This window comes from Malaclemys terrapin, chromosome 4, assembly GCF_027887155.1.
Source record: "Malaclemys terrapin pileata isolate rMalTer1 chromosome 4, rMalTer1.hap1, whole genome shotgun sequence".
NCBI classification, from domain to species: Eukaryota; Metazoa; Chordata; order Testudines; family Emydidae; genus Malaclemys; species Malaclemys terrapin.
Window position 1 is genome coordinate 73,208,526 of NC_071508.1, and position 16,851 is coordinate 73,225,376.

The following is a 16,851-nucleotide window of genomic DNA, read 5'->3' on the forward strand; positions in this document are numbered from 1 at the left end:
GGCTTTGTCTTCCTTGAGTGCTCCTTTAGCACCTTGATTGTCCAGTACTGTGGCCCCGCTGATGGTTTGGCAAGCTTTGGATAAAAAATTTGCTGTTAGTTTTTGCTTCTTGTACTACTTGCTCTTCATATTCTTTTTTGGTCTGCCTAATTATACTTTTACATGTGAGTTGGCCAGAGTTTATGCTCCTTTCTATTTTCCTCACTAGGATTTGACCTGCAATTTTTAAAGGAGGCCTTTTTTGTCTCTAACTGCCTCTTTTACACTTCTGTTTAGCCATGCTTGCATTTTTTGGTCCTTTTACTGATTTTTTTTTATTTGGTGTATATAGTTCGAGGCTCTATTATGGGGTTTTAAAATAGTTTCCATGCAGCTTACAAGCATTTCACTCTTGTGACTGTTCCTTTTAATTTCCATTTAACTAGCTTCCTCATTTTTGTGTAGTTCTTCTTTTTGAAGTTAAATGGTATTGTGTTCAGTTTCTTTGGTATTCCCCTCCCCTGCTACAAGGACATTAAATTTAATTACATTATGGTCACTGTTATCGAGCGGTTCAGCTATATTCACCTCTTGGACCAGACCCTATGCTCCACTTACAGTCCCATGCATGCATGTGCTCCAGGATCAGTGCCCTGGTACAGGCAGGGCTGCCTGGGAAATGGTTTTCCTGTCCCTTGAGAATTTTTGAGATATTGAAACATTTTCCCATTGCAAATGGGACAAAAAGTTGAAATCTAAAAATTTGTCACAAAACAATTCTCTGATAATCATTTCAGTTCAGGTCAATTAAAATGTTTCATTTTGATTTTGACCTTTATTTTTAAACCTTTTGTTAGTATACATTAACAAAAATTTCTCATCAAAAAGTAGTTTCGAACTGAAAAACTTAACTGTTTACTTCTGAAATGTCAGAACAGGATGTTTTTTCAATTTTGGAACTTTTTTTCCAAAATGTTTTGAATCAGAAGATTCATCAAAACCAACCCTTTCCCACAATTTCAGGTTTAACAAATCAGCTGAAAATGTTTCATCAGAAAACCCGTGTCAGGGTTCCTTCCTCACTACAGATGTGGGGACCCGCATGAAAGCCCCCTAAGCTTATATCTACCAGTGTAGGTTAAATCCTGGTACGCAGCCACCACCAGTGATTTAACAAGAAAGAGGGAAAGGACCACTTGGAATTCCTCTTCCCCCAAAATATCCCCTCAAGCCCTTACACCCCCTTTCGTGGGGAGGCTTGAGAATAATAGCCTCACCAATTGGTTACAAAGTGATCAAAGACCCAAACCCCTGGGTCTTTGGACAATGGAAAAATCAGTCAGGATTTTAAAAGAAGGATTTTATTAAAAAGAAAAGGTAAAAATCATCTCTGTAAAATCAGGATGGAAAATAACTTTACAGGGTAACCAGATTCAAAGAGCCCAAAGGAACCCCCTCTAGCCTTAGTTTCAAAGTTACAGCAAAACAGGGATACCTACCTCTAGCAAAGGAAACATTCACAAGTTGAGAAAAACAAAGATGAACTAATACGCCTTGCCTGGCTGTTTACTTACAAGTTTGAAATATGAGAGACTTGTTCAGAAAGATTTAGAGAGCCTGGATTGATGTCTGGTCCCTCTTAGTCACCAAAACAAAGAGCACAAACAAAAGCCTTTCCCCCGCCCCCCGAAAATTTGAAAGTAACTTGTTCCCTTATTGGTCCTTTGGGTCAGGTGTCAGCCAGGTTACCTGAGCTTCTTAACCATTTACAGGGAAAAGGATTTTGGTGTCTCTGGCCAGGAGGGATTTTATAGTATTGTACACAGGAGGGTTGTTACCCTTCCCTTTATAGTTATGACAACCCCTGACTAGGTCTAGTACAGACTTCCTTAATCTCATCACGCTAGTGGACCCAACTCTGTCCTGGTGAGACCATCTTCAGGGTAGGAAGGTAGATCATTTTACAGGCTTATTAAGCCTGGACACTTCTGGTGAGAGTGTTATGGTGTTTTGTTCTAGAAGGCACGAAGCTGAAACCTATCAACTGATTACACTAAATCACTATGTAATATGTTGGATTGTCTAACTGATGTTGCCTATCTGTGTCTGGACCTGTGGAGAGGATAAGGGACCTACATTTATTTTCTGCTAAAGGAGCTCTCCTTAAGTCTAAGCAGTAGAATTCAGTGATTTTGGAACTAAAGTGACAGAATTCTAGAGTTGGCTCCCCAGGTTTATATGTATGATTTACGTAGTAGCTATGCAAGTTGTCGTCAACATGCCTAACAACACTCAGTCCTTAATACTGACTTGGTTTGGATTTGAACCAATCATTCAGAACAAAAATATTAAACTTTTATAACCTCTCAGCTATCTATGTAAGCTACTCTGTTATGTGTCTATCTGAGAGTGGAAAATTCACAGACTTATTTTTTATTGTTATTTTTAAAGCTTAGGAGTTTTTCATTTTCTTTTGAATGTGGGTTGCATGCTTTTCAAAGATTTCCGTGCGTCATCTGATCTTGGCTGTACATCTAGCAAGGCACAACGTACTGAAACCCAGTAAATCTGGTACCTTTTAGAAGTCCAACAAATGGAGAGCAACTCCTAAGTAAAAAATATGGCTGAATTGGCACCTACTGTACAAAATCTTTGCAAGGAGCTCTTGGACTGCTTAACAGTACTTTAGTAGGGCCTAAGGAAAAGCCCTCTCTGCTGGGCTCCCTTTAGAGCTTGAAAATCATATAACTTCTGCTTCTTTGAAAGAGTCTTTTATGTTGCTCTCTGATATCAGACTGGTGTTTCTCTCTGTCTCCCATTCTCTATTGTCTGATCTTCTGCCCAGCTTTTTCCTATTTAATATTTTTCAATAATATTTTTATTTTAGTATTTTGACTTTACCTCGGTATCTCCCACGCTTTTGCTCTACAGGCAAGTATGAAGACATGGTCCCTGCCCTAATGAGTTGCAGTTTAAGTGTAATCTTGCAGTCTTCTTGGGTTAGTAAACTATATCACTGCTGGTGCTGTTAAAAGATGGTCTTTCTGATCACACAAAGAAGGACAGAACTTCTTGTTTCTTGGCGCACATATTTCACCACTTTAAAGTGCTGATTTAGCAAAGCACTTATGCACCTACTTAACTTTAAGCAGACAAGTAATCCTTTCTCATCCATCTTCAACAATGCATGTTAGTGTGTGCTTAAAATTTATTAGGATTTATGCAAGTGGTTTAAACGTGCTTTAAGTGCTTTGGTGAATCAGGGCCTAACTCAGCCCCATGGTCTTAGGTAAATTTGACACTCTTGTACTATTTTGGGGATACCAGTACTGTACTATGCCAATCATTAACTGAGTCACAAATATTTGTGAAAGGTGTATTTCATCATAATAACAACACTGCACTGATATAGTCCTATTATTAACATTAAGCCTTACAACATTTCTTTCAATTATGTTCATATTATTATCCCCGATTTTTGGATGGGAAAACTGGGAGAGAAGTTAAATGACTTATCAAACACACAGTAAGTTAATGGTAGAGGTATGGGAATAGAACACAGAACTCCTACCTCCAAGTCCTCTTCACTGTCCTCTAGGTACATTTTGTTTTTTTTGGCAATAATATGTAAATATTATTGTTACTTTTTATGGGGTTTTTAAGTGAGTGTAATGCTGGTGAAAGTTGACAGATGTACGGTCCTGGAGTTGAAGATCTCTGTTTCTCTTCAAATATCACAGTGATGGGAGCAATATAAAGATCTAAATAGAATAGAATAGCTACAGACTAGGTGTAGCATAGATAACAACAGTGAAATTTCCCACATATTACCCTACTAATGTGCCTGTGTTGTCTTCTGGAAGGCATCTCTTGGAGTCAGTTGGTGTTTCAATTTCGTATCAGCCTTGTAGTGAATAATTAAAAGGGTGTCACTTGTGGTGAAGCTGAATTCTTACATGGACACCAGTCCACCAGGAGCTAGATGTAGAATGCCAACTCACTTCATATAGGCCTCTCCGAGTCCTACAATGGACTGATCCAGTGACCTAGAGATGAAAGCCTTTTTAGGCCTATCCAAGGCACCTTTAATTAGTTGAACTGAAGTCAGGTACTGAATCTATGAAGGGTTTCACTGTAAAAAACATTCTTTGAATTTGTTCCCCTTTTAATTCTGCTCTGTCACATTGTAGATGGGCAACTGGGATACTGGGAAACACAGGGTTTTTTTCTATTGTTGTCCTGAATGACATTTTAATTACTGAACATAGACATGAATGCCAAACTGTTCGTACAAACAAAGCAGATTATATTTGGTACATTTTTAGTGGCTGCTTCTTTGATGTGTCCTTGTTAAATTATTGTGGGTTTTGCAGAATTTGACTTTTTAATTTTGATTAGAATTTATTCATCCTAGTAAATTATTTCATTCATCCCACTATAGCGTGTAGTGTTCCCACTTTCTTTGGCCACAAAGCCTCGAAGGGTGTCAACGTTGGCGTGGTTTATAAAAGTGGACTCTCGTCTACTACTAACTGTACTTAGACTAATGACTCATTTTGCATAACCTGACCATTATCAGATATTTTTCAGGCACTAATGAACTGGGCTTTATTCCAACCTTTGACATAGAGGTGGAAGCCTCTGTATTCGATTACAGAGTCTATTACAGTTGGCTGAGCCATACATTCCTCTAGAGCATATGTTTCGATAATATAATTTAAAGAAATACTGGGTTACTCAGGAAATAATAAGGTAAAAGGTAGCTGAAATGTCATGATGTGGCCTTGCCTTAACTCCACATCTGCATCCTAGGGTATTAATAATCACCGAATGATGGAGTTGTTCATTCAAATTCTGCTGGAAGACAAAACTAGCTGACTTTAGAATATCTTAGTGTTTGTGTTCTAATAATTCTTTGGTTTTTTCTTAAACATCTAATGCATCCAAATAACATGCAATCCTGACTTCCAATGGCATTTCCACCAGGTAGGTGTGAAATAACCATTTTAATTTGGTTCCATAAATGGTTCTCTGGAGTATTCTGACATTTTATATATCCTTGAAAAATATAAACACAAATTAGAGATGGGCTTGAACTGGGAGCTCAGCTCCGAATCCCGAAAACTTAGGGGAATTTTGAATCTTGTATGGCCCCATTTCTATAACTGGCTGGAGAGAAACCCTGGTTACAAAAAAATTGACCTTTGAGGAAGTCTGAACATGGATCCAAAACCCCACTTTGCATTTTAAGTCCTTCACTAGTGCATGTGCAAATAAATACAAATACACCTCTACACCGATATAACGCGACCTGATATAACACAAATTCGGATATAACGTGGTAAAGCAGCGCTCCGGGCGGGCGGGGCTGTGCACTTCGGTGGATCAAAGCAAGTTCAATATAACACGGTTTCACCTATAACGCCGTAAGATTTTTTGGCTCCCGAGGACAGCATTATATTGGGGTAGAGGTGTACTTGAAATACAAATGCAAAGGTTGACCAAGTGCATATTCCTCCTAGAAAATGAGAACAAAACAAAATGATGTAGGGTACTACGACAGAAATGAAAACAGTTATTCTTGTAAGAATTTTGTATTTTTTTAACTAAAGAGATGGTATTTGAACACGTGCAGCGCTGCATGCAATGAAAGAACACAATTAGCACAAGGCCTGTTTAATAACCAAGGACAACATTTGTAGCAATAAAACCTGAATCCTCTTGAAGTATGTAGAAAGAAAATCATTTGTGCTATCAAAACCCTTGCTTCATGTCTTCTCACAGTCTTCATTCCTCACATCTTGGTTACCTATCAATCATCTTGAACCACAAACCCAAAAAAGAAAATCCCCAAGAGAACAGCTAGCTGAGCACTTCCTGAATCCCCATGGCAACAAACATCGTGGTTTTACTGACCAGACTTCCTGAAGACCTTGAGTGTCTAAACACCATTTCACTTCAAGGTTGTCTGTGAAATGAGGCAAAGTTCCTGCAAATGGCTTGCTGCTACTAGTTGCTTCCATGTTCTGCAATTATCAGCACAATGTTTTACAGTATTAAACAATATCCTCGCTGAATATTACACTGATAGGAAATGTACCTTGAATAGTAAAAGCAAAGAAAAAATAAAACTCCTACAGGGTGATTAATAGTCCTTGTGGAAAAGAGACATCAGCTCACTTGCATGAGTAAGTGCTACTCCCTGTGAGTAAGAGTTGCGAAAACAGGCTAAAATGTAAGATTCAACTTGGTTTGATGGTTGACAGTGGCTAAAAAGACTGTGGTGCCAATGACTTGGAGGTATATCAAACCAAGAGAAGGCAGAGCTCCTTAGCCTAGCTCAGCCCATTAGATCACTATGGTGGGCACTGGATAACAGTGTGTGCTTGTGGCTTTGGCTAAAGAGGTTCAGCTCTCACTACAGGCAATTGGTCCAGAAGATGAGCAAGCAAGGCAGCTGCTGTGTGAAAGGAACAAGGCTGAATCAGATGTAAGTCTCCTGGACAAGGCGTGCTGACATACGGGCTGACAGGAGTGGTTTAGATTGGGATGGGGGGTAAGATTAGGAGAGGAGGGCTGATCAGGGAAGAATTTGAAGCTGCTTTCTCAGTGCCTATGGGTGACAAGCAGAAAGGGGAGAGAAACAGAAGACAAAGGCTCCCAGGAAAGGCAGGGAGAAGAGAGAGAGAGTGTGTGTTAATGTTTTCCATGCTCATTAAATTAGAAACATCCTTGGGGCATTCCGTGTCTTCAAGTTGAGTCACCAAAGTCTCGTGGTCTGGGTAAGATTAATGCTGATGACAATTAAGGCATGTTGTGTAATTTTTGCCTCTTTTAAGAATGATTATTAAACAATATCGTCTTTCAGCTATAGCACATCACATGGGTGTCAGGGAAAGAACACGGCCATGCCAGCTCTGAAGGGCACAGTGGAAGGAAATATTTTGGTATTGATTCTGATCCCAATGTAAGTGGGTTTAGAATCAGATCCTTTGAGAGTTCAGGCAAGTTGAAAGTGTTAAAAGTAGTTTGATGCACAGCATGAGTTACACGTTGGTTGGGTGGAAGTGGGCCAGAACTGAGGGCAAAATTCTCTCTTGGTGCAACTCTGGTAAAGTCAATAGAGTTTTACTAACAAAGAATTTGACCCCAAAACTCTGGATCTGAACAGCCCTGAACTTTGGGGAAGGTGGAATCTGGATTTAGATTTGGATCTGGACTTGGCAGTCCAGGCACTTCTTTAATTCACAAGTAGACTGGAATCTTTCTCACCATTAAAGAAAGAAAAGGTCACTGTGTTGGTTTAGTTTAGAGCCTACATTTTATTTTCAATAGGGTTTTACATAGTCTAGTACAAATAGAAGCATTTTTATGAAATCAATTATTCGCTACATAAAGGGAGCATTGTCTAGAGATTAGGGTTTAGAATTGTAGAACAGGACCTGCTGAGCTCTATTTCTGATCCAGCCACTGACTTTCTGTGTAGCTTTGGGCAAGCTTTTGTGTCTCCATTTTCCCATTTGTAAAATGGTGATAATAATATCCACTTCACAAAGGTGTTAAGATAAGTTAATGCTTGTACAACACCGCAAATGTAAAGCATTACGTGAGTGCTAAATATTGTTTGTTTCATGCACAGTGTCTCCTGGGGAGAGATGTCTGCAATGTTAAGTAAAGTTGGTCTTCCCAACTGCTGTAATGGCATATAGAAGAGCTATAGCAAAAGTAATACGGATTCCATTATGGGAAAGTTCTTTAGAATCTAATAGGGATGAAAACAGTCCTGCAAATACACACACGAGTAACTTTAGGCATGTGAATAGTCCCACTGAGTTGAATTGTGTAGTTGTTTGCAGGATCAGGGTCAAAGGGTTTCCAATTGTAATGAAATGAGTAGAGTGTTTAGCAAAATTAGGTTCCAAACATAACTGGAGCTTCTGGGTGCTATTATAATGTAAATAATAATAATCTGGAACAATAAATTAGCCCGAATTTGCTCACATCTGGGCCAAGGTTCACTCCAAAGAGCTGTGACTTTACTCAACATTAAAGTGAAGCTAAGCTGAGTTTTAGGTTTGTAGCACAACCCAAAACCAGGCAAGTTTTATGTGATTTCTGATTTTTTAGTGAAAGTTTCCTACAGCCCCAGAAATAAGTCCAAAGTTAATAACTAGTTCCAAAATCGCCAGGTTTGTTATTCTTAATCTCCCTAATAGTTCTCTAGGATATAATAGCCCATTTTATTAATGAATCTTAGACTTAGTGGAATATGTATTATTTACAGATTTTGCTAGCTCATTTGTGCAGGAGACAACTATAATTCGGCAGCTTGTGCGATAACCCCCCGAATGCGTTATCAAGTTTTGAATCTGGAACCCTCAGATCCAAAGCTCCATTAGCTGACTGCGCTAGTAGACAGTTGCCCTCTATGTGGGCCAGTCACTAAAGGGAGATGCAACACACACTTTGTCTTACACCTACATCCTAAGAGCTCAAGGGGTAAAGTGGCAAGCAATGCCACTTTCCCTGATCATGCTGAAGGAGGCATTTTTCAATCGAGTGGGGTGCATGGCTATGGCCACATCTCTTGTTTTCTGCTAGCATCAGGAATCAGCACTGCAGAGCACTTGGGGGAGGGGCTTTATGCCTGTTTCTGCACTCTGTAGGAGTAATGCCTCTGACTACCACTGCTAAGACAGCCCGTCAGCTTCTCCCCTCCCAGCACAATTCAGGTGCCTTGAGCCATATTGGAAAAACATACTTGCTTCTTCTCCCAGTCTGCATCATATACAAGCTCTTATTCTTGGCGTCAAAGGCCCATGCATCATGGCTACCATTAAAGCTGGTTGCAAAAACTTACATGGAATCATTTTCTGTCAGAGAATGCAGTCTGTCAAAGTTGAAACAATTGGCAAAAGCGACATGATTTTGCATATTTCATTTTTGAGAAAAACGGATAAAAACGTTCTGACAGTGTCAAAATGTCTTGTTCTGATGTTTTCAGAACAAAATTTCTGAATGTTTGTTTTCAAACAACTTTTTGTTTTGAATGTTTACAGCTTTGAATCACATACACCTCTACCTCGATATAACGCTGTCCTCGGGAGCCAAAAAATCTGACCGTGTTATAGGTGAAACTGCGTTATATTGAACTTGCTTTGATCCACCGGAGTGCACAGCCCCACCCCCTGAGCACTGCTTTACCGCGTTATATCCGAATTCATGTTATATCGGGTCGCGTTATATCGGGGTAGAGGTGTATTATAATATAAAAATTAAAAAGGGAGAATTGAAATGAAATACCGAGATTGAACTGAAATGCATTTTTTCTGGAATTTTCTGTTGTGGGGAATTGGAATGAAGACAGGTGTCAAAATCTCAAAATCCTTCACCAAATGGAATTGCAGTTCTCCACACAGCTCTAGCTGCCATTTTGCTCTGCTCTCATCTCCTTTCAGGCCCTTCTGCGCTAGCCAAGCTGAATAACTTCTCCCACTCTGATCGTTGTGGCTCCTTCTGGATGGGCCCCTAAAGTCAGAGCTGCTTCCTGACTAGTCTGCCATTCCGTCAGTCACCCTCTCCTGCTTCAGGTCTAACTGAAGAAACCACAATGTCTCGTTGTTATAAACCACATCCTTCCTTTCTCTACCCCCTTCCAGCTCCAGGATTTGGCCCTAAATTTATACATGAGATGAAACATGTAATACCTGGTGCAATGTTTGCCACCATGATTTACTCCCACTGCCTTGGTAGTAAGTGTTTTCAGGATCGAGCCCATAGATTTTAACTCCTTAGGTCAGGGACATTGTCAGTGTCACGTACATTTATGGTGCAGTTACTCTTGTATAAATAATAAAAATCCTTTTACATACATACAATCTGAGTCTGATTTACTGTTCTATTTGCTTATTTGTTTCCAACTTCCATATGGGAAGAAATATTCCATGTGGTTTACAGCAGTGGTGATTATGCAGTACCCTTTGATTACTATCATTTATTTTTATGTGTGTGTTTATAGAATAACATTGGCTGTCTAGCTCATGGCAAACGATGGGAGTTAAAGGAGAATGACTGCCGATATATCCAGAAGAGGTGTCTATACAAATGTTTAGGGATTGCATTCTGGAGCTCATAGGGGAGAGATTATTATGTGGTACCTTTTAGTTTTGTAGGCACCAGAGAGAAATGCCATTGCAATGTGTGCAGGAGATTGGATCTGTTTTCTCTTTGATGCATGTTGGAACTCCTACTAATATTAATATGAGTCATGCCCCGCACTTTGCTGGGAAGAATAAACTGCGTTTTTGCATGATCTGGGATTGTCATTTTAGTCTGGGGCTGCAGTCAAGTTTCCTCTTGAGGGAAGGGTGGGGTCGGAGCTGAGTTAATTATTTTTTGCTTTGAAGTATATTGAATCTTTCCCCACCTTCCAGAGCTGTTACTTTTTTTCCACTGTCAAAAAAGCAGTTCATTGTGTATGTTTGCTTTCTTCTTCCCCTCACTCCTTTTGTTGTTTGTCTATGGGTATTCTTCGGGTCATACAGTCTTTTCCCCACTTTACCATCTATACCTCGAAGCCTCTAACTTTCCAAGCCAAAGAGGAATGAAGAGGTGTTCTCTGTGGAGCCTCTCTAGTTTTATGCCTTTCACCAGCTGATGCAGTCTCTACAGCACAATTTGAGGCACTTCCCTCCCTTATGAGCTGAATGTGCTACTTTTTCAGTGTTCCCAGGTCCATTGCCAGAGATATGATCAAGGCTTTTAGAAATGGATGCCTAAAGTTAGAGTCCTAAATTCATATTTATGGACCTAAATAAGTGGTCTGATTTTCAAAAGTCCTCCCTCTGAAGTCAGTGGGAAGTCAATAATAGGGGAGGCTGAGTGCCCGTAGGAGAGATTTATGTTTGTTTGAATTTTTTTATTTTTGTTTATTGGGCAGTTATGCTTTCAGACATTTAGATCAAATTTAGAGGTGAGTCTAAGTGTTTGTCTACATGAGAAAGTTAGCGTGCAGCACACTAAGTTGTGAATTTTAAGTGCACTAGCTAATTCACACTAAGTCCCCTTGTGGACACTCTTGCTGTGCATTAAAGGGATGTCTATACTTGAAGCTAGGGCTGTGATTCCCAGTTCATGTAGATACACTCACTCTAGCTCGAACTGAGAGAGTGCACTAAAAATACTAGTGTAGCCACAGTGGCATGAGCAATGGCAAGTGGTGGTGCTGGCTAGCCACCCTGAATAGAAACCCACCTGTACCACCTGGGTACGTATTTAGAACAGCTAGCCTATGCCAACTCCACCTCTGCATGAGCTACTGGAACCACACTACTATTTTTAGCATGTTAGCTTGACGAGCGCTAGTGCGGATATGTAAACGAGTTCTGGGAATCATACCCCAGCTCCAAGTGTAGACATAGCCTAGGAGTGCTTTTGTATATTTTAGCTTAACACATTGACAAAGTTCATTAACTAAACTGCACAGTGGTACTCTTAGTGAGCAGCGAGAGTGTCCACATTGGAAGCTAGTAAGGAGTCGCTAGGCTTACACTTGGCTAATGCAGCCTTCTCCTTTCTAGACAAACCCTAAATGACCCTCATGTCACACTAGGTTGATATAACTTAAGTGCTGAGAGTCTGGAAGAAGACTTACATTGCACCAGGACTCACTCCTGACTTTACCCCTTTGAGTTGTCACATAACAGTGGCACCTAGATTTTTAAATAATACATAATTATTGTTGAAAAATTACTTAGTTCTAGCCAAATATGGTGCTTTTCATGGGCAAAGCGCTTTGATATTATTAAATTTTTAACATCCAGCATTCTTTACAATGTTAGTTACGTTGTTGTGTTGTATACTGACATTGATATAGTGGTTCACAGTAGAAAAAGGTACTTCACACTGCCCTACAGAGATGTTGACCATATCTCTGAAACGAATGTCCATAATGTGCTTCCAAATGAAAGTGAGTTAGGTGTATTCCAACCATTCCTATCTGGCTGTATGGTTCCTTAGAGCTCGTCTGTGAGGGTATATTTAGCAGCTCAGTGCTTTTATAGTTAGAAATACTGTTGCACACTGCTTACTTGCTTTCTACATCAGCTGTGGCATATGATATCAAACTAGTCTAACTAGTCTGCCCTGACCTAGGACATGCCAAAAGGAACCTATTGCTTGTGCTGATGCTGAAATAGTTTCAGACGTTAGTTCTGCTTTGATGTATGTTTTCATGAAAAATTTTAAACCCTGAAGTGAACAGAATGAGATCATTTAATACAGGGACTGTATATTTCAGAAATGGTCAGATTATGACCATTTTCACCTTTTCTTGTTTTTTCCCTTTATGAATGAGGTGCTTAGATGTAAGCAGATTTAAAATGGACCTGGATGGTTGGACACTATTTCCTTAGATATAGGAGTATGGCTACAAAGACTCAAACAGTGCACTTTCTATATACTTTATACCAATATCAATGGAGCACCACTTAATTATGACAGCGGTGAATCTGGTGCACATTGTATAAAAACTAGAAAAATCTGCAAGACTGCGGTTTTGAATGTGGTACATATTTATTAAGAGGTCTACAAACTACAGCAGTCTGGAAATTTTCATTGACAAATGTTTACAATGAAGCCAAAACTTTTCCAGACAGATGTGTTTCTAAAATATCTTGGCAATCTGTCCCATTAGATCTTCTGCACCAATTTGTTGTTGAGGATGATTTTTGATGATTGATGATTTTTTTTGCATGTTCCCAAAAGTTGCTAGGCACCTCACAGAAACACTATGCTACTGTTCTTGGACATTAATGTGGTGTTTGAGCAAAAAGGATCTGAGTGTAGTTTGGAAAAACAGATTTATTGTGCAAGCCTTCTCCCCTAATGAACTGGCAGATGTTGATGGTTCTCTGTAACTTCATTGTATTTGGAAATTAAATCTTGCTAGGGTTTCAGTGAAACAGCAAGTATTATCATTGTAATAATTTCTTTTTTTTAATCAACAGAATTTAATATAAGTTGCAGATATGCAGGAGTTTTCCATGTTGAGAAAAATCGTCGCTACAGTCTCACACGAGATGAGGCAGTTGAACTCTGCAAAGCTCTCAATAGTACCCTGCCAACAATGGACCAGATGAAGAATGCTCACAGTTTAGGATTTGAAACTTGCAGGTAAGAAAATTATAAAGAAGATAATATATAGTGAATATGTATAGCTATCTGTCTGTCCAGCCATGACGATGTGGTGTGCCAACTGCAATTACTTTTAAATAGCTATTAATGAGATGGTCACATCACCTATGAGTAGAAAAGCATGACTGAATTGTAATTGTAAATGAAGTATCATATTCAAGCAGGTGTATTTCTAGTGGGATCCTTCAGGGATTGGCTCTTGGCCCTACACTATTTACATTTTTATCAATGCCCTGGAAGAAAATATAAAATCATTAATGATAAAATTTGCAGATGACACAAGGATTGGGGAAATAGTAAATAATGAAGTGGGCAAGTCATTGATTCAGAGTGATATGGATTACTTGGTAAGCTGGGTGCAAGCAAACAATACGTATTTCAATAGAGCCAAATGTAAAGTCCTACATCTAGAAATAAAGAATTGAGGCCATACTTATAGGATGGGGAACTCTGTTCTGGGAAGCAGTGGATCATGATGGATAATCAGTTGAACATGATCTCCAAGTGTGGCACTGTGGCGAAAAGGGCTAATGTATTCCTTGGCTATATAAAGGGGTGAAATATTGAGTAATAGATGATATTACCTCTGTATTTGACATTGGTGTGACTGCTACTGGAATACTCTGTCCAGTTCTGGTGTGGACAATTCAAGAAGGATGTTGAAAAATTGGAGAGTGTTCAGTGAAAAATTGCATGAATGATTAAAGGATTGGAAAACACACCTTATAGTGACAGACGCAAGGAACTCGATCTATTTATCTTATCATGAAACGGTTAAGGGGTGACTTGATTACAGTCTATAAGTACCTACATGGGAACAAATATTTGATAATACAGGAGTCTTCAGACTAGCAGACAAAGCTATAACAAGAGGAAATGGCTGGCTGTTGAATCTAGATGAATTCAGATGGGAAATAAGGTACAAGATTTTAACACTGAAGGTAATTAACCATTAACCAATCGGCCAATGGTTGTGGTGGATTCGCCATCATAGGAAATTTAAAAATCAGGATTGGATGCTTTTCTAAAAGATGTGCTCTAGTTCAAACAGGAATTAATTCAGGGAAGTCCTATGTATGGTCTGTGTTATGCAGAAGGACAGACTAGCTGAACACAATTGTCCTTCCTGGCCATATAATCTATGACTCTATGAATTATACAGGTTATCCCAAACAAGCAGCTGTAGAAAGGAGACAAGATTCAAGCGCAGCAAGTGCAGAGGGTGTTCAAGCAATATAGACTCATAGCAATAAAACCCTTATTTAAATCAAATGGATCAACTAACTTCAGTGGGATTTCAACTTTAGTAGGAAGTGAGTAGGGATTTCAGGATTCATCCTGTAGGTTATTGGGGTAGAAAGCTCAGTGAGCATCTCTTCAACTCTTTGAATGTTGCCAGCTGGTACTTTTTATCAGCCCTCTAAAGAGAGTCCTAATATTTACCAAAAGAAAAATTAAACTAAATGACAATGTTTAAAGTTATTGCATGTGATGGTGGAATTGTCTATTGTAAATTTGAATCAAGGCTGTTTTGTTTTTCTTAGTCCTTTAACTGTTTTAATTTTCTTCCCTTTGCATTAGTCTGCAAATTCATGAGAAATTGATCAAATTGCTTTCATGTTAGTGTAGTATTGACAAAATCATATCTATGGAAAGAGATTAGTTTAATTAGTATCAAAATAATTAAATTAGTTCATGTTTGTGCAGTGCTTTGAAAATGTTCAGTGTGATGCAGTATTAATGTCATGCACTGCTACTATTAATTGCAAATGCATGGGCAGGCAATCTTTGAAGATCTCCTGCAGCCCTAGTTGCCCTTTCACCAGGACTGTGCCCTGAGCTCATTCACTGGTATAAATCAGAATAGTATGTGTGCCTCTCCAGTGGGAGAATGATGCTAGCCATATTGCCAGGGAATATCAGGCAAAAATTCCCCATGGTGAGTGTTACATAACAGTCTCCCAAGTGAAGTGGAGGGATGATTTAAAATGCTGCCAAATGAAAGACTAGTCAGAGGGTCAGTCCTGCAGTGCTGGGGAAAGTATTGACTTATCAAATAGGCATTTTCTATAATTCCAGATATGGAATTTGAGCTATTTTAAAATAATTTGTTGGTGCTGTCTATTTGTATTCCTCTGGCACAGAACCATAAATCCAACTCTGTGGGCCTTAGTGGGAGACAAAAGGAAGAACTAATACATTATCCATAATAGTCAGAGCACACAAGGAGTAGAGAGTGAACATGAATGAGTCAGCAGGCCATAAAACAAGAAAGATTTTTATTATAACACTGCCAATGTGGTAGTCTTAGCAATAGGATACAGGATCTAGGACTAATACAAAATATGGCTGTGCCAGTGAAGTAATCTATTGTTCCACCCATATTAGAGATATAGAATTTCAAATATCATTGCCATGATTTGATCCAGGTGGATGTGAATCATGGATGTGGACTGTAACAGCGCTTGGGGAACCACAACTGAGACAGAGTCCAAGCAGCTAACATACCACTCCTGCCCCTCCCTGATAAGTAGCAGCTCTTAAAACAATCCCCAACCCTAGGGCTCTTTAACATTTAATCACCACTCTCATCTCAATAGATTTCAGTACCTTCACAGGAATTAGTCATTTGATATGGGATTGCAAAATAGTAATAACTTGTTACATAATTTTGTTAACCACAAGCTCACATGAAATTTCAGCCTGATTTATGGGCCCCATACTCAATGGCAGCATTATTTGCAACACATATTATCCAGGGGGATATTAAGTATTTTAGCTAACATTCTGTAGGTGAAATATTGCTACTTTTGAACACTTTATTAAAGTTTTGCACTTCGCAGAGACTGGCATGTTATAAATCATTGCTGCACATCTTTGCTCATGATCTCCATCCGTTCTTCAGATTTGTGGCATACAATTCCAATGCAAAATGGTACTGAGCAATTTATTAGGCTAAAAGTAGTGGAAATGTAGCTCAATGAAAAAAATCAGAGCTTTGATCCTCTGTGTTTTATAATACACATCCCAATTGAACGAGAAGTGTTTACCCTTTTTAGTCTTCATTTTCATTGCATCCCCATGCAGACCAGTTGTCTTCTCTAATAATTCACACTGCATTGCAATGGTTATTAGTTCAGAGATTACATGCAGAATGATATTGGAGGTGGGTGCTGGTGATGTTAATGTGGATGTAAAAAAGGAGTAATCTCCATGACCAGATTTGGGATTATTTTTATTCCATGATATGAAATGCTGTGTCTCCTATTTGGCCTATTTGGTGGTATTGGAAGTCATGAGGAAAGAATCTGTTGTATGCTGTGATACATAACATGGTGTTTGTCAGCCACTGAACATGGGGGTCAGATCTGGTGGTTGACATATCAAGGGTCAAAGCCAGAGTCAGGAAACAAGCAGGGGAGCAGGGCCAGAGAAAGGAGGAACAAGGCTGGCACAGGAGCGATTGCAGCTGTGGTCATAAGTGTTGAGCAGTCACCGACCTTCTGGTGCAGCTGGGCTTAAGAACATGCCTCCTGGTTCCCCTCAGCCAGTCAGGCAGGTTGATCAATCAGCCAGTTCTGCTGTAGTTGTGTTCATTAGTCAGCCTGGAGACCGAGCTAGCCGGCTCAGCTGCACACCTTCATTCCTGACAGTATTGTTCACTCTCTGTTCTTCACA

General features: G+C 39.4%; 2 protein-coding genes across 32 annotated transcripts in view; one reads left to right on the forward strand and one right to left on the reverse strand.

Annotated features, from left to right (window-relative positions):
- The window catches only part of CD44 (CD44 molecule (Indian blood group)), a 104,694-nt gene that overhangs the window by 26,651 nt on the left and 61,192 nt on the right, over window positions 1-16,851 (forward strand). For all 31 annotated transcript variants that reach the window (XM_054026488.1, XM_054026489.1, XM_054026493.1 and 28 more), the window contains one exon: window positions 12,987-13,152. In XM_054026488.1, coding sequence (XP_053882463.1) covers window positions 12,987-13,152 — 166 coding nt within the window. The remainder of the gene's footprint in view (window positions 1-12,986; window positions 13,153-16,851) is intronic.
- The window catches only part of SLC1A2 (solute carrier family 1 member 2), a 211,991-nt gene continuing 211,892 nt past the window's right edge, over window positions 16,753-16,851 (reverse strand). Inside the window, exon 12 of the transcript XR_008444759.1 lies at window positions 16,753-16,839. The gene's annotated coding sequence lies outside the window, so the exon portion shown is untranslated. The remainder of the gene's footprint in view (window positions 16,840-16,851) is intronic.